The sequence below is a fragment of the Anomalospiza imberbis genome, chromosome 4 (assembly GCF_031753505.1).
Source record: "Anomalospiza imberbis isolate Cuckoo-Finch-1a 21T00152 chromosome 4, ASM3175350v1, whole genome shotgun sequence".
Classification (NCBI taxonomy): Eukaryota; Metazoa; Chordata; class Aves; order Passeriformes; family Viduidae; genus Anomalospiza; species Anomalospiza imberbis.
The window spans coordinates 53390499-53409259 of record NC_089684.1 but is presented as its reverse complement, the minus strand read 5'-3'; the positions used below and the strand labels follow the sequence as shown (position 1 = coordinate 53409259).

General features: G+C 42.3%; 1 protein-coding gene across 11 annotated transcripts in view; it reads right to left on the bottom strand.

The window, feature by feature from the left end:
- ABLIM2 (actin binding LIM protein family member 2) overlaps positions 1 to 18013 on the bottom strand; it is a 130224-nt gene extending 112211 nt beyond the window's left edge. For 10 of the 11 annotated variants that reach the window (XM_068188592.1, XM_068188593.1, XM_068188595.1 and 7 more), the window contains exon 1: positions 17398 to 17535. In XM_068188592.1, the coding sequence (XP_068044693.1) occupies positions 17398 to 17413 (16 nt within the window). In that variant the 5' untranslated portion in view covers positions 17414 to 17535. Of the gene's footprint in view, positions 1 to 17397 lie in introns of all 11 variants that reach the window. The other variant, XM_068188587.1, reaches the window with a different exon arrangement.
- Positions 18014 to 18761: the final 748 nt, after the last annotated feature.

The following is an 18761-nucleotide window of genomic DNA, read 5'->3' as shown; positions in this document are numbered from 1 at the left end:
TAATAAAATTGAAACATCTTTAATCTCCAGCTTTTAAATTAGGCACTAGAAGAAGAAATTCTCTTTCTGATTGTTTTCAAAATGTTACAAACTCTTACTTCCAGATGCTGATCATCTGGAATAGTTCAGGATACCACCAATTATTAAATAAATGTGCAAATTGTATCTTTAATGTAGATTAATATCAAAACTTTACAGACTAAGTCAAAAACAAAGGAAGAAGAAAAACAAAGAAAAAAGAACAAATCTACCTCTTTTAGGGGAATATGTGTAAAACAACAGAAAACCCCTGCATACAAATACCTGGGAACTGTGGTCAACACAGATGTAGTCCTGAGGAAAGAAAAGGACTAGGGGAAATGCAAACCCCACCAACTACTGTTTTCAATAGTAAGAGAACAACAACAGGTTCTCTAAGAGTGGAGAAACAGCAGGAGATCTCTGCCTGATCTTGGGCCCTGCTATTCATACAAAATAGGCCTTTCTTAATACTATTTTCTTGAGAAAATGTAATTTTGCAAGGAATACCTGCTGTCAATTCTTCCTCTTAATGAAAATAATAAAAGTGCCACAAAGACTAGCGAACTATTTGCAAAAAAAAAATGAGCAATACTGTGTCATTCTACAATTGTCATCTAAAAATATAGGATTTTTAAAATAAATATTCTTTTGCAAGACAGTGTCATGGAGGTTTTCTATACACACAGCAATGACATTATCTTGATTTAGAAATACACCACTAACACAAGGCCATTCATTACGGCTCTTCAGAAAGCAGCAGAATCCCTGCACCTCTAGTTCAAGAATATTTTCTGCTGCACTTCACAATTTGCTTCTTTTAAACCTCTATTGAACTTTCTTTCCAATTGCAGGTCAAATCTGCCACATAATTCCTGCCTTCAGCCCCGTTACTGACAGTCTGCTAGGGTGCTTATATCCATACAGGTGTAATCAACACTTATTTAAAAATTGATTAGGTTAATTTCAGCTGTGAGTTCCACTTAGCATCAGGAAAGGGTAAAGGAAAATTGCTGGGAGTCATCTTTTTGTCCTCCAGACTGGCAGCCTAAGTGTCCAACTCTCCAGCACAATAGCAGCAGTCCCCAAACACGCTCCAGCAGACTGACAGATTTCCCACTTCCATATCTGGTCTGTTAATAATTACCAGAAACTGGAAAAAGATAGAAACTGGAAAAAGATAGAAAATAAACTCATCATTATCCCTCTGAAACTACTGAGATGGAGTTCTCCATTCATGTTGTATGTTCTCTTTTCAACCAGTGAGATTAGATTTGTACAAAGGTAAAATTATAACAATCACTTTAAAGTTTCTTATTCCATTCACACAGTAAGATTTAATTTATTTTATTTAAAGCACTGCACCAAAACCTTTCAAACACACTCAGACCTACTCAAAAGCCTTAATACTTACAGGCTAAACCTCAACTTTGGCACATATCAATCCATTTACTGATTGCATGATTAGGTATGGACATAAATAGAAAATGCAATAAAATAAAGTTTGCTTTTATAAACGTGAAATTGTTCTATCTGTAAATAAAAGCTCCTTTTTCTCAGTATTTATTGCTATAATTTTACAGACAGGTTTATAATACTGAGATTATACCTCTCCTAGCTAGGAATTTTTTATATTTTTTACATTCAAAAAGAAAATAACAGTCCCAAGATTCAACTTTAAATCAAGACACTATCTCAAAATTGTCCTGGCTGTACTAACAACATATTAAATTATAATGAGAAGCTGTATACTCTGCTGTGCAGCAAATCCACAGACTATTAGAAATTTATTCTCAGGTCAGCTGTACAACAGATTAGATCTTTTAATTATCTGTCATAGAATGGGGGTTAGGAGCCTCAAATCCATTCAGCTGTTCAGTTTGTGACCTGTAGACATAAATCCGACCTCTTACAAAGCACATGTAAGCACCGCACACACTCTGAGGCATAGCTATTGTTTTAAAATCACCATGTAACTCTGGTGTAACACTGTGCTTCAGAATAACTGAGCTTCCCCTGGAAATGTGTGAGCCCGTGTTTTTTGGACGTGCTGCACAAGAGTCCCAGAAGCATTGTCTTGCTGTCCTGCTTTAGCTTTAAATGTAATTTTAATCATGCCAAAGTCAAGTTTAGCACTCCCACACGCTATATTTAGAACCAGAATCATTTAGGTCAGAAGGCACCTCTGGAGGTCATTTAGTCCAGCCTCCTCCTCAGCACAGATCCCACCAGATCATGTTGCCCAGGACCTCGTCCCGTCCAAATCTCAAACCTCCAAGGATGTAAGGCTGCCACCTTCCCTGCTCCAGTGCTTTACAATCTTCTCAGGAATTTTGTTTCCTCTCCTACTTAATCAGAACTTGCCATGGTGCAAGCTGCCGTGGGGTTGGGTCCTGTCCTTTTGCCATGCACCTCTGAGCAGAGCCTGGCTCCATCCTCTCTCCAGCCCAGCAGTGGGACATGAAGACACTGATGCTCTCCCTCAGCCTCCCAAAGGAGCCTGGCTCCTGCAGACCCTCCTTGTACATCCAGCCTCTGCCCACAGCCCTGCTCCACTTCCTCCAGTGCCAGGACCCTGGCATGAGAAAAGAGCAGGTCTCTCTAAAATCCCTCTCTAACATGAACGCCATCACAGGTGAGTGAGGACACAAATTTAAAGCAGGGTGATTAAAATTAGCCTTCCAAACCCGTATTTTGTATCATCTGAAAGCTGACCCAGTCTTCACTGCTGCTGAACACCTTTAACTCACAGCATTTTGTCCATCCAGGTTTTTTTTACACAGCCACCTTCCATCATAGTATCATGTATCCTAAGTAACAAACCAAAATTCTTCTATCTAGATCTGCCATAAAGGAGCTTGGAATGCCCTGAGGGGTGTGTCAACATTTCTCATCTGTAGCTTTAGACCACCGGATTCTAAAATAATAGAAACTAATATTATACTCATGCTTAAATGGCTAAATAAATGTCTTTCTTTTAGATATAAATGTCATAATTACTTTATTGTCCCACAGTGTTACCAGTCACAACAATATGTGGATTTGCAGCAGCCTAACCCGAGGACTGACCCTACAAACCAAACACTAGATACAGTGACATCGGTGATCCCACCACCAAAAACTCACAGCAGAAGTAGAGCAGCCAAACAGTTTTTAAATCTATGCACAGAACAAACATACAAAGAAACCAAGGCAGCTTACAAAGTTACACATTTGACATTGCAATTTGCCTTAGAAGTAGAGATTTTGTTGAGACAATAAATACCAGTCCCACCTAACAATATATCCTCAGGATCACAGGCATTACTGCACAGATATCCAGTTTCCAGCCTCTACACCCTGCCCAGGTTCCTTGCAATTAAAAGAACAGGCAATGTGATTAACACTGCTAATCTGGCTGCACTGTGAATTTTGGCTGACTCTTCCATAAGGGAGCTCTGGGAGTTTTGACTGCAATATAAGAAGTATTGTTAAGCCCTCAAAGTTCTATCACAGCCTTGAAATACTTGTTGTTTTAAATTAAGTACCATCCCTCGGAGATATGTGACTGTGCAGCAATCTGTTCTTTAGTTTTATTAGATTAATTTGGTTCTAGTTGTCATAGTTGCAGAAAAAGGTTAGAAGTTTTTAACATTCTAGAAAGTCTTCTCATCCCTTTCCAGTATGAACAACATAAACTAAATGCAAATGGTAGAAAAGAGGCTCCAACATCTGTCCCATCTTATGATTATTGATGCCACTGCTTGTGATTTTTCCCTTAATGTTCTTGTGCGTGTACATAGCCTAATTTATAGATCTCAGGAATGTGCATAAGGTTTTGATTTCTGCTTGTATACTGTAAATTGATGATACTACAGTATTTTTTAAAAAACAGAAAATATATGTACTTATTTATTTAAAGTCCTAGAGATACACTATTATACCTTGCTTTGGAGAGAGAACACCAACACATGAGTTTTGAAGGGCTGACAGGGCAGTTTCACTCACCAGTGTAGGTAGCCCCAAGGAAAGGTAAAAACATTAAGGAAAAAAAAAAAACAAATAAATAAAAAATAGTCCCACAGGAAGTGATACTCATCTTGGAAACAGCAGAAATGGCCTCTTTGTCCCACTCACTGATTTTATATGGCTGTGGTGGGGGAAATAGGACAGTGGCAACAACGCCCACAGCTGAGCACCTTGTACCAAACCAAGGCAGGGGCCAAAGGCATCTCACCAACATGGCTGGTACCAAGGGACCCAGAATTGGCCCCAAGCCCTCCAGCACTCAGAACAAATCCTGAGCTGCTGGATCCATCTGTGGATCTTTAGCTATAATACTTCATTTTCCAGCCCGTAGGCAACTGACAGAGCAGATGTCGCTGAAATGACTTAACGTATTAAGCTGCTATTTGTTTAATCCTGATGTGGAAAATGTGTCACACTCTAAATAGTTTAGTATGTTAATGTACCACTACAGCAATCTTTAATAATTTTATTTCAGACTTATTTGCTTATTTTACTTTAAATCATAATTAAAATCTGTTTTCTTGCTTCCTTTTAAGTGTACTTACTCTTAACTTCACCTCGTTTCCTCAAGCTGAATAAACAGAACTATTATCACAAATAAACATTTAATGTCCTAGCATATTTTATCTACAATTTATTTGCATTAAATTATATAAGACAGATGCAGATAAAAATTCCAGTACAATATATTCCGTTAACAATCTGCAGCACAATAATTCATAAATGAAGGGGCTCTGGGGGTTTAATTTTAAGGCATAATAGCTTAATTTCTGTGTCTGCATAAGAAAGCTGACCAAAGCTATATTTCAAAAATATTCTTCAAAATTTTAATTCTAAGGTAAGAGCAGATTTTAATAACTACAGAATGAAGTTTTATTTCTTATATGAATACATGGTTCCTTATGATTCAATGGGATTATACATGACAGTACAGCTAGTCTTGAATCTGAAAATTATTCATCTCAAAAACTTTTAAGGAATCAATTTTAGAATAATTTTTAAAACATTATGATGGGCAGTACAAATGAGGAATTCCAAGCTGTAAATATGAACGCTGCACATTTCAAACTGAAGGAGCAATATGAATTCTACTGAACTTTTCTGTGCATTCACAAGAGATGTTGCAGAGCCTTATCAGCCTGACAAATTCTAAGCATGTATTAGTAAAAATAATCCTCTTGCATGTAGCTGCAGCCCTTTGATAAATCAGCACCCCTTGCATTAGCACTTCTGGTTTCTTGAGGCTCTGGGCACGAATAAGACATTTAGCTTGCCAGTGCCTTACCTTGTTGATTTGGGTTAGGCATTGCCAAATCAGGCCTCTCCTACAGGCACTGCAGCACTGGCTGCTGCTTCAGCAGTGGGGTCATGTCAACAGCTCTGCAAAGAGCCCTCATGAACTTCTTAAACTGTAATGCAAAATCAAAACTGTGGAGTGCACTTTTAAAAATACAGCTTCTGAAACATGCTTCTGTGCTTGTAAACCCAGCTAAAGGATAATGCTGCATGACATTGAGGAATTCCTGCACAGAAATGCTCGTCTGCATTTTTCTGTACAGCAGGCTCATCTGACTTGATGGTGGGCAGACAGCCACTCCTCACTGAGACTGCAATGGCCCATTGCACAATGGGAGCAGGCACAACCCACTGTACCTCTGGAACACAGGCCAGAGCTGTCAAAAGGCTTCTAACAACAAAAAAGCAGGAAGGAGTGTGTTCAGCAACAGTTCTTCATAAGCATCCCTTCTGCTCCCCAGCAGGCACCCCCAACGTGGCCTGTCTGCTCCACCTCACCTTGGAATAGTTCTCATCATGCATATGATTTTCCCCCAACAATGAAATATACCAGCAGTGACACTTCTGTGATGATTACATGATCAAAACCTGCTGACAAAGACATGAACACAGGAATCTGATGCTTCCAAACAGAGAGCAATAGGACACAATCAATGCAGAGCACTTTGGTCAGATATTTTCAAGATGGATTCAGTTGTCTCAATGTCTTTTGAAGAGGAGTGCCATGTGTGGCTTGGAGCAGGTTCCCTTCATCTAGACAATCATACTCAGTAAAGAAGCTTGACTCAGTACCAGCCCTCAGAGCTGAAATAATCTTCACCCCAACAACTCAGCTTTCAGGCCTCTGGAGGATACAAAAGATGACACATGCTGTCAGTGTGACCTGGGACAGATCACAGATATTTTCTAAATTACCTATTGAATCCATGTGATTGTAACTGATGAAAGCTGCAGAAATTGAAAAATTGGAAAGTTGACTCAAACCCCATCTTCTCTACCCACCTGGGAAAGGGAGATGGGTGAGCACAGAGAAACCCAGAGTTTTTGCATGTTATCCATAAAGCTGTGCTTATCCATAACAATGGCCTTTGGGGAATATTAACTTAAGCCTGCCTCTAGAGGAAAAAGCTGCACGTTATCTCTTTGCCACGTTATGCCACCTTTAAAGAGCTTTAAAGAACTGGCAAGTGACAGTGACAGCTGCTGGCAGGAGTCTGCTGGGACAGGCGTCACTGTGGGCTGCACAGATTCCTTGGTGGGGCTGCACGCTCATGGCTTGGGTGCCAGCACATGCCGCCTTTTCCTACCATGTAAAAATAAAAATAAAATTTAAAACAATAAATTCCAGGGTTAGGTTTTAAGGATTTTTTTCTTTTAAAGTATTTTACATGTGAAGTTTTATCTGATGGGTGACATCAGCTGCAATCTTGATTTCTTTTTGAAATGAAATCTCCTCATGGATATGATCCAGAGAAACAAAAATCAAGGGCAGGAATATTTAGGCTGCCAGGGGCATGGAGTTAGCACCAGGAAACTAGCTTTGTTGCAGTTGGTTTTCTCAAGCCCAACTCTTCCCTCCCTTGTTGAGCTGATGGACAAGCTAAAGACCAGATATTATTTTCAAAACTTAGGGGAAGATGGTAAAAAAATTAACCTTTCATTTTCCTTTCTGACATCTATAGGAAAATGTCAGCCACTTATGCCAATGCCAAAAATAACCCAAAATGTATTAAGTCTTAACATGTAAAGTCAGAGTGACCTAACAGAAGGAACATTTAATTCAGACTTTAGTATTCCAGACTCTTCTTCTCTTGACTAATCCTACCCAACACAAGTCACAAATCTCCTCTCAGTTCTGCGTGCACAAGCAAATCCCCTTCTCCTGTGAGAGTTTTGCAGTCAATTGACAAAAAAATACTATTAGAAAGCTAAACATATTTACAAAAATATGAGCACAAACATACCATAATGAAATTCTACCAAAATGAAACACTGACATCAGAGAACATAAATATCATACAATCTACCAAAAAAGGAAGGGGTTCCTGCAAAATATGGCAAAATTTTCAAAAGATAAGATTTTATCTTTTAGTTTGGGATTAAAAATAGTACAGCTGTTTACCTATGACACAAAGCCAGAGACAACATCTCCTCCCAATAGTTTACAAACTATATAAACTGCAGTCAGAAAAAATACAGGGAATATTCATACAACAGCAATTATCATAATAATTACATTATTTGTATTTAAAAGTTTTCCAGTCATTTATTGCATTATTGCTTTCTTTAAGCCATACTATTCCAGGATGCTTACAAAGAAATATGCAATAAAAAGTTGAAATAAATTGATGAAAAGAGATTTTAACACTGATAGTGAGATTCAAGAGCCATGCTGGAAGCAGCCTAGAGACAGGATGGAGTGGAACACATATGATGATTTGTTTATTTGTTTGTGATTTGTTTAAGCCATTTTGTCCAATGGCTTTGTGGATGTGCAGCTCCTACTGCCCACCCAAAGTGCTCCCTCCCCACTGCTCCAGTGCCACCCAGAGCTGCCAAGGTGAAATGCCAGGTAGCCTGTGATCAATCTGGTTCTTTAGTAAGTGTTAATTCTTCATGGTACCATAATATCAGTGCAATGGAAATAATGTCCATGTAATATTTTTTTTTCCACGGCACAGTTACAATGATTTCCCTAGAAAATTCACAGGGGCTACCTGTATTTCAGTCCTTTGCCTTCCAGCACAAGAGACATGATCTGCCTTCCAGATCCACAAGGGAAGCTAAGGGTAGGAATCCTCCTTTAAAATGTCAAGGTTTGTTGTTTACCCACTGCTAAGGTCTCACTAAGCAACAACAGATGTGAAACTCCTTAAAACAGATTCAGGTTCACCTAGGGAAAAAAAGAAAATTGTTTTTTTATTACAAAAATGTAAACCAGTACAGCATTTTCTAAGCACTCAGTGTAACTAGCACAGAAATGGACTATCAGGAGAAATGATATGTTCAATAGCTTTTATTGTCTTGAAAGAACACACTTCTATTTTTGCAAGCAACTCAGGATATATGAGTGAAAATAACCACTTACACAGAAAAGAGAATTGTTTAGCAACTGAATTTGACCCATTACTTAGGCAGTGTCTCAAAAATAGTTTATGCAAGTAACTAGAATTAAAGATGGAATGCAGAACTGAAATATTTGTGCTTTTTCATGCCCACAGTACAAACAGCTATAGTGAAAGCATCATCACTGTAATAAATACATAATTACTGACCATACAAAACACAAATATTATAGCAAAATTACTAGGATGGAAACTGGGACTGCCTCCAATATACAGGATTTCTATATATTTCCAAAAATACTATTTACCCTTGTATTTAAAAGGGCCTGAGAATTTCCGTCTTTCTAATTCTTAGCAGGACAGGTAAATCAAGCATCCAACCAACACTGTGGCAGTTTCTGACAGCTTCAGCTTAACAGCCAGGCTTCTTCTGCCAACTTAAATTTGCAGCTCGTGCTGTTTGCTGCTGTCTAAAATAGGCACGAGTATGGCACACTTCTAGATCTATGCAGACCTTATGTGCTTCAGAGAGAAGACACAGAAAACTCAGCCGAGCATTTCCTCAGAGCTGGCAGCACTCCCCTAACATCAATCTCATAAACTTCACAGGACACAGCCCGAGTTGTTCCCATCAAAAGTCAGCTTTGACCTTGGGAAAAAACTCAGGCGTATCACAAGTTAAAAATATAGATCTATGGAAAGAAATGCAAAACGTGCCTATCGCTTCAGCAGTTCTTCTGAAAATGTATCATATGACTTCAGACCAGAAAAATTATTTAACCCCAAAGTTTAGCAGTAATGGAAGTTAAGGGTTCCCAGCACAACCCAGGTTTTAGTCTTAGGTCAAATCCCATTAATAATATAGACAATCAAATCTGCTGCAGTGTCAGTGGGTAGCTCTATTAAGATATAAATAGAACTTTGTTAAGCTGGCTTTATGCATTTAATGAAATTTAGGCCACACTACCAAAAAAGAAGCTAAAAATCATAATCTGAGGTGATGATCCCTTAGTACCATCTTGAAAAACATACAAGACCAAGATGGACACAGCCACTGTCATCGTCAGCTCCCAGGACAAGCCAATGGGCACAGCTGGAAACAAGCTACTGGGCTACAAGCACTCAATCCGAACTGGTACAGTCTAATGATCTGAAATAATGACAATAAATGTCAGCAAATTGAAACACAATCTTGTTTCACGTGATAAAACACAATTGTGTTTTATCATTACTAAAGGTGTCATGGCTCATACAGACAGAAGATGCTAGAAAAGCTGCTAACAAAGCTTTGGTTATGCTCTCACTGACAACACATTAAGGCAATCTGTTGAGATGCTTGTTACCTTAGTTTGGTACCATGAAAACCTGTGGCTATTAGAATGAAGATGCTGAAATCATTGCACCTAATTCTGTACAAAGGCACATAAATAAATGCCCTGGTTTCAGAGAGATAAAACACTGCAGTTCACAGTGATGGGTGATGATACTTACAACTCCTCAAAGCCTCTGCAGTGGAGAAGTCAGATTTTCACACCGAACTCCATGTCCCAGTTGAGGGGCTCTGCAGCTGCACATACATAACCCCCAGGACAGGTCTGCATCTTTAGGCAATTGTTCAACAGATTTGTGACACATAAACCCTATTTCTCCATGGGGTCTGGCTCAGGAAAGTTTACCAATGTTCATACATGCAGCTGCCTCTAATTTTTCTCCAATTTTCCAAGGCAGGAATGAGCCATCAAAACATGTCCAGGAAGATTGGTTGGTAAATGGCCACACAAAACATTCAAGATTAATCTGCCTGTGGATCTCTGCAGGAACACAACAGATGCTCTGCAGTCATGGTTAAGGACAGTTTCAAATACCCATCGAAAACTTTGGACCAGATTCCCAGAGATCCAGCTGACTGCAGGTCAATCTTCAGTTTGGCAAGTGCTGGGGCAACCTGGCCTATTAAAATTTGGAAATCTCAGAGGCTGGAGGTTTCAATGCCCCTCTGCTACCCTCCTTGGTTCCCTCCTGGGTTCAAGCACTATCCCTGGGATTTCACTTTTCCTTACAACCAGCATGAACTCCTCCTGCTCCCTCTTCTGACTGTTGCTTCTTGCCCTTTTTCTATGCCTTTGTGAGAGGGACTTGGCTTCATCTCCACTTCACCCACCCATCGGGGGGCATTGAAAAACACAGTTCAATTCCCCTCTGTCTTGTCCTCTCTTCTGCAGGTGGATCAAGAGCAGAGCTCTCCACCCCCTCTCCCTGCCTGGCACACTCTCAAGAGAAGCGCACAGCAGCTTCCCCATCGTGCTCACAGCACCAATCCTGGTAGGTCCACTCTGTTTACCAAGTGGGTGGGAACATCATAGCTCAGTTACACTATTAGTCATGGAAAGGTCAGTGCAAAACAACTCTCCTCCCTTATCACCAGTGTTTACCCATCACCTGCACCCAGGAATGTTTCTGTCACTGCCTGAAGCCAGCAGCAGAGCACAGGGCTGAGTTTAGTCTGAGCAGGGCCGGAGCTGCCGAGCAAACCAAGGCTCAGAGCACAGGCAAAGCCCCAGATTGGCAAGCCTGACTTGCAGCCAGGTTAACAGACAGCAGAACAGAGAGCATATGTGCAAGTCACAGGGGTGAGGTGCCGGAGCCCGTGCCAGACACCCACGGCACAGACATACGCAGCCCCAGCTGTTCCTGACTGCCTTGTGTCCCAGCTAAGGCCTTTGGCTGCAAACCCTTTTCCATTCCCATCTTCCTCTCATCAAGGGCAATAGTGACAACACAGCCATTTCTATGGTTTCCTTTGGTATCAGTACACAATTGTGTACGTGACCTTAAAGATTAGATCCTCTGTATCTGTGTTGCATCTAAAACTGTAACCAAGTGATTGCCTTCATGCTGCTGGTATTGCAAAGCCAAAGGAAACACCACAGAAAACCCTACAAGACTCCATAAAGCCAAACTTCCCAGCTGAAGTCAGTCAAATATCCCCAGTGGGCTCTTACAAGGTAACGAGCAGAAAAAGCCTGTTTGACTTGCAGGTCCCAGCTGAGTTTGCAATACCAAGAACACCAACAGGAAAAGAGAGGGGAAGAACTTATAAACAGAGCAAAGCAAATGAAGGTAACTGAGACAAAAACAAATAGGAAACTGTAAAAGTATTTCTCATGATTTCTAGGGCATTCACATTATTTTAAACTGCAAAATTTACAGCAATCTAGGATTTATAAACATACCTCAGTAAACTCTCTTGACAGAGGTAAAAATAAGTCAGGAAAAAAACAAAGTGGTCTCTGATCAAGAACTCTCCAAATGAATCCCTGCATACAAGGCTGCCCATTCATTCAGTCCCACTCAGAGTTGCTCAGCAGAGCTCTCACTATATATTTAGACATCAACTACTAAACTGCCTTATGAATCACTTCTGAAATTCCCTTTATCCTAAGTCATATACTCTATGTCATATAATCTCTAAGTCATATACTTAGGAGGAGAAGGAAGTATATGACCTATTTTTTAAAGTGACAAAAGCTCTTGCCTGACACTTAAGCAGAACAGGTTCTGTGGCTTGTTCTCCATATGATATGCATCAAACTTTAACTCTTACTTCACCATGAATTTTACCATACAAACAGTATGACAGAAATTCAATCTTACTTTGCCACTGCCTGAAAAAGACTCGAAGGAACACAACTACTGAATGCTTAGTGCTCCCCTCTTGTACACCATACCCAGACATTTCACTCCATAAACCAGTACAGGTGAGGGATTTTTTTACCACTGAAGCACAAATGAACTTGGCAAAAGGGAAGAGGAATAACCACATTTCATCCTCCTCTGAAGTATCATAGTGCCTCATGCTAGAAATGAACTGACAGAAGAGGTACTTGAAAACTTCCCAAGGAACTGGGTGCTGTATTTGTGAGCAGCTACTATGCAGTAACAAGATTACACACTTGTTCTTCATATCCACCATGAGGAGCAACTGCAATCTGTTACTGTTTTACAATGACAGCATTACTTAAACCTAAAAATAACAGTTTCTAAGTAGGAAAAAACCAACCTGCAATTAAGAACAATTGAAGTATTTTCAAAACATCACTAGTGATCTCCTGCAATTCAGGAATGTGTATTTTTCACGGCCAATTGCATTTAGGCTTTGTTTTCTTTCATCTACAGATCAAGAAACTTGTCCTATAAAATCAGGAGATTCTTCAAAATATAGTTAATGATCATTTTGACTAATGCCAGTAGAAGTATTTGATTTTAAAGAGAAAGGGAAAAAATGGCTACTAAAGCTACTGAAATATTCACTGAACAAAGTTTTTATTCATCTCACATTTCTTATCTGAAATGGAAAAATAAGTAATCAAGCTTCATGCAAAACAATACTCCATCTAGATTTCAGAGCACGAACATCAACTAATAAGCTGTGAAAAAAAAACATTCCAATGTTTCAGACAGTAACAGTTATGGACCTTGACACGCTGCTAATGGATCTTGACACAGGGAATAATACAAATTCAGAAATGTTTGCCTTAAGGTAATACTTAAGGCAGAGAGCAAGCCAGCAAATTGTCCAATAATCTCCAAAGCCCATGCACTGCCCTCCATCTGATGCTGGGTTTGTGCAGAGACTCAGCTCTGCTGCCTGGGCCCCCTTTCATCCTGGCACTTACAGAGCTCTGTTTCTAACAGCCCCATGCAGCACAAACCCTTTTAACACAAATATGTTTAATTCATTATTGAGAGTGCTGGGTGCTTGGTTGGAGAACCCAAAGTCCAAAGTTGAGTTAATGGCACAGCAAACCCCCACAGGACTGGAAAATGCAGCAGTGAGTTTACAATTAACAGCAAGCAGGAGAGAGGAGTTTCCACTGCTAAAGCCTTAATTTGTGTAGTGTAGAGGGGAATTGTTTGTCAAATCGAGCAAAACTAAAATCAGGATTTCTTCACTTCTCCTTGAATGTTGGCCATCCCATTGCACAGAAAAGAGATAAAAGTAGCCATGCTTGTATTTCTCAATTTTCTCTACACTTCTTAGACCTCTATGTTTCTATGTCAAAGATAATTCTTGGTGATTAAGTACATAAGCAATAACGTCCTGAGGAACAAAACAGAATGCATACTACTTGTACATCATACTGCAGGGGCAGTCAGATGTGAACAGGTACCAGCCTGTACCAGCCCAGAAGGGTGCTCAGCACTGGACAGGTGCTGCACTGAAAATAGGCAAGTGAGCAAGAAGAAGAGCTCACTCAGAAAGCCAAATATCTGGATTTTGTTAAGCAGAACTAGCCACCTTTCCAGAGATGGGCTGCAGCATGTGAAGGCCACCAGGAGACAGGATGTCCTGCAGTCAGGAATTACCAGCTGATGTGACATCACCAGAGAATCTCTTCTGACCCACTTCACCCTCTAACTGTGCTGCGTGTTTCCACCATCCAAGAACATGCTGCCATTTAAAAGATACATGCACTGAGCTGAAACCATTTTCTTAAGAGCTGTACAGAATCTCCCAAAAACTTAACAAATCCCAAGATACAGCTTCCTGTTTTTTTACAGTCTATGAAATCAAACAGCATCTTTGCAATTCAACCTCAGAGGAAGAAAACACCATCAGCAAATATAGGTTGTTGGGGCTTTTTTCAGGGAAACTTGGCTAAAATAGCAATGAAATGAAGCAGTTCTGCTTTTGTTTAATTATGAAACACGTAGGATTGCATCTTATAAGGTCAACATGTTCATTAGCAGGCAAACGCCAAAGCAAGTTGACCTCCCGGTGCTCCTGTCTAGTAATTCAATGCTCTTTCACCAGTGCTCAGAAGGAAGGGCTGAATGAAAAATGCTGTATCTAAGTATAAAATATAGCACAGTCTGAAACAATCATAAGTTTTGTCTCTAGGGAGGATTCTTATCAGCATAGCTGCATGTGAACTTTGAAAAGGAATTAATCATCTCCAAGCTGAGCTGGACCCTGTGTGACCAACCTGAGTAGCCTCTTTTGTAACCAGAGCCACTACATTCCGGCTCCATTTGGGCTGTGACACTCCATTAGCTGTTCTCTGATCCATGCAATCAAATTGCCCCTTTAATATAATAGTTTAAAGACTAAATAGCTGGGTGAATTTGTGTCATGACATTTAATTTAATCTAATCTAAGATAACTCACCTAGTATGTAATTAGCTCTCCGATTCCCTTTTTGCACTTAAATAATAGACATCATGTTACCCTATTTCTGGCAATTGAGAACCTCATTTTCACAATCTCAAATCTTTAACCTATTCTGTTCTTCTTGCTATAATTTCAAGATGGCAAAGAACTTAATTATTAGACTGAAAATCATATTATAAACTCTTAAAAGTACTTTTAGTATCCTAAAAGTACAACCATTTCATGCAAATCTCCCAGGTATAAAAAGCAGTGAATAGGCTCTTTCTTAGAAATAGTTTCAGTCAAGACCAACGGCAAGTATATAGAAGGCAGCTGAGGAAAATCATGTGTGGAAAAATCTCATTACAACATATGCAATCATGCATCTGAACTGTGTCTTACTATACCAGATGATCATATGCTTTCTAGATTTAAAATTATAGCCTGAGTCTGCAGTCCATTCATCAGGACAATGGCTCAATGCATGTACTAGGGAACCATTTTAAATTGTATTATCTACCTCAATACGTTACAAACTACATCACCTTTACCAAACATAAGCATTTCTGTACCCAATGCCAAATGTTATGGTTAAAGTGGCAAAGCAGTGCCACAGCACTGCCTGAAACCCCCTTGACACAGACAGTGAACGATGTGCTGCCTTGGTGCTAGAGAGGACACAGACTGAGCAAATGTTTCTGGGGTAATAAGGCAGATCCACAATGGTTTGCTCCATCTCAAGAGTAAAAGAAATACTGGGGATTCCTCCCAAATTACCAAACCATGCAGCAATTCATTGGATCTTGTGTAGGGCTGATTTTAACACGCTACTTACTGCAGCCTTGTTTTCTTTGCAGAACCAGAAATATATTTCTGTTAGAGTAAACAGCAAACTTTGAATTAAAGCTTTTCCATAGTAATTTTGTTGGAAATCTTTTGGGAACAGCAATTTTAAACAAACTGTGACACTGAATTTGTTGTACAATAGTTGACGCACCAATGTTAGTGGAAAATTTCCATTGATTTCACTGAGTAGATATGGGCTCCCCACATTTAATTTATCATGAGAATTGATTGCAGGTTGTTTACATAGCCCACACAGTCACACAAAATCAAAATTTGGAAAGATCAAAGCTAACCCTATACTTAAAACCAAAACTCCTAAAACTGCCAGTTATTCTTTCAAGTGAAACCTAAGAACTCTCAGGGTTTTTTTCCAATCTCTTTTTTCCCAGGATGTTATTTTTATCTTGGCACTGTTCTTTTTTGCTATTTAATTTACACAGTGTTTGGAGCAATTACTCAGATAGAATTGTGTCAAGTCTCCTCTGCACTAACTTTTCTACTGGGTTTATAACTTCAGAATCCATTTAATTGACATATAAAATATTATAGAGAGAAAAATTTGGACTCTAATATTTCCTCTACCAGGCTTAGTTCTACCACAATAGAATTTAAACATTTCTCAGTATTTCACGTTCTTCAGTTCAAAATTACAGCCAGGCGACCAAGGAAAGGATTCCGTACTGGCATGCCAACAGTGCCAAAGGAAATTTACCATCCCTGTTAACCATCTCGATGCTCTTTAAAGACAGGAAACAGACTGAGGATTTCTATCGTAGTTCAAACACCCTGCCACACATGCCTTGCTCCCACCTGCATACCTGCCTTAGCCTGGGCACTTCCACAGAGAGGACTGGCATGCTGGCAGTACGTGTCTCACCCACAGACCATGTGAGAACTGTGGACAATCAGCACACCTGAAAGCGCTTACAGCATTAACAAACATGAGGAAATGCCAGACCAGGCTTTCAGCTGAAATCTGCAGCAGGTGCCTGACCCCAGGTCACTCACGGTCCTTAGCCGGAGCTCGTTCTCGTGCGCTCACACCAGGCTCCCGTTTGGCTCGGTGCGAGGATGTGGTATGAATAAGCGTGTTGACATACAGAGTCACCACATAATTGCAGCTATTCAGCCTCTCCCTGTTGTTGTGGCAGAGCGTATATTTAGCACTACAGTTACCCTCACGAACGAAATACACAACCACCTCCCACGGTCCCCCCTCTCCTCTGTGCACAACCCTGCGTTTGCCTTAAGGACTGTAATATTTTGTAATCAGCTGTGCTCTGAAGTAACCACCCTCCGCCGACACACAACGCAGATGAATGCTGAATCGCTAAAAAATACAGTTCCAAGTCAGTTCTCAAACCCTGCATGTATCACAGGATAAATTACTTTTGTATTGCCCTGGGCAACTGGATTCCTCCGGGCAGCAATCCTAGCTTGGGCTCCGTGGCACATCCCTAATATCCACCTTCTCTATCACCACAATATCTCGGCCAGCAGAAAAGGCCGGCTTTTAACCCAAATATCCCCGTCTGAAAAGATGCGTGCACCCCCCCGGGATGCCGAGCGGGCCGGGGCACCAGCTGATGCCGCCCTCACCGCACCTCGACCGCGGGGCCGCGGCGAGACGCCCGAGCCGCTGGGTACCAGCGGGGGATGGACAAGGGCAGCCCGGCCGCGGCCGGTGCAGCCCAGCCCGTCCTGCGGGCTCCGGCCGGGGGTGCGGGGGACGCCCGGGGCGGGGGCGGCTCCGCGGAGCCCCCGCGCAGGGTCCCGCCGCCCGCACCGCGGCGAATCCGCAGCCCCTCCCGCCCGACAGCGCCCGAGGCTGCGGCAGCTCCCCCCGCGACCGGCGCACGCACAGATTCTCGTATTTTCGGGTGGTTTTAGGTGAGCAATTTTTATCCGGCCGCCGCTGCCCGCACCCCGCCTTGCAACGCGACGGACCCGCTGGGCAGCGGCAAAGATGCCCCGAAACATCGGGGGTCCCGGCCGTGCTCCGCGCCCGCCTACCTGTGCCGGTGCTCATGGCGCGCAGGAGGGGCCGGGGCCGCTGCCGCCGCCGCCGCCCGTCACCGCGCCCCCGCGGGCGGCTCCGTCCCCGCCCGCCGCCGCGCAGCGGGGCCGCGCCGCGCTCCGCCCCCGCCGCCAGGTGCCGGCACCCGCAGTCCCGCCGCGGCTCGGCTCGGCACGGCTCGGCACGGCACCTTGGGAAGTGTAGGCAGCCCCGCGCCGCCGCCCGCGGACTACATCCCCCTCCGTGCCTTGCTGCGGCCGGGGGCGGCTCCGGCCCCGCCGCTTCTGCGGGCAAGAGCTGCTGCAGCCCCCCCGCCCCGCAGAAACTTCTCCCCAGGTCTCGGCTGGAGCCGCAGCCCGCTCCCACCTGCCGGCCGCCAGCGCTCCGCCCAGCCTCCCTCGCCCTGCGGCTGAGATCTTCCTCTGCATTCTCCTGTCCCGCTTGTGCTCGGCTCGTACGATGCCCGAGCAAAGCGATGAGGTGCACAGGTGCTCCGGCGTGTCCCCGGAGCGCCCGGGCAGTGACGATGAGGATGCTTGCGCTGTTCCTCGGCGCAGCCCAGACTCCCAGGCACCGCTGCACTGCACAGAAGGTGTTGGCAGCAAGTCTGGGCGTTCAGCAGGGAAAAGCAGTGTTTTCTGGATCAGGTGAACTTTCACTGATCCTTTGGATATGGAAGTACAAGCGCACGCTATTACTGTTAAAGCAATTTGTTTATTAAATACCGATTTATTCAGCATTTCATCCATCTGAGAATCTGTTTTATTTCTGTAAGAATTAATGGGATCTTTTTTTAAAAAAACATCTATTTTAACAAATACAAAAGCAGCCAGCGTGGTTGCATAAGCATGCTGTACTGCACAGCTGCTCTGATGCTGATTTCAGACTGTGTTCAGGGCAGCTTGGGGTTACAGTAACAGCGTGAGGAAATAGGGATGTGAAGACTCACTTTGCATTAATATCAGTCTGCTCTGTTCCACTGACAGTTACCTAAAAGTTGTAACTTAATTAACAGTTGTAAGCATAAAACCTACACAGCTTTCCCATCCTACACCTGAAACTGAAGAGAGATGAGCTCTGAAGCAGTGCTTACACGTCGCACTTTGATAGAGAATCATGGTCCTTGGCCCTGTGTAAGAATGGCAGTACCTTATGGCTCTGATGTGCATGGGGAACCCTCGGACATAATCGCTGCCATCAGGAAGAATGTGGACCTGCAATCCAAGCAGCCACAGGATCAGACAGTCCAATGAGTAACATCCCATTCCTGACAGCCACCATCAGAGGGTATTTGCTGAGGGGATTTCCTGAGCCAGGTGTATGTGCTTTGTTTAGTAGAATCTTCTGTGGATTTTCTTCA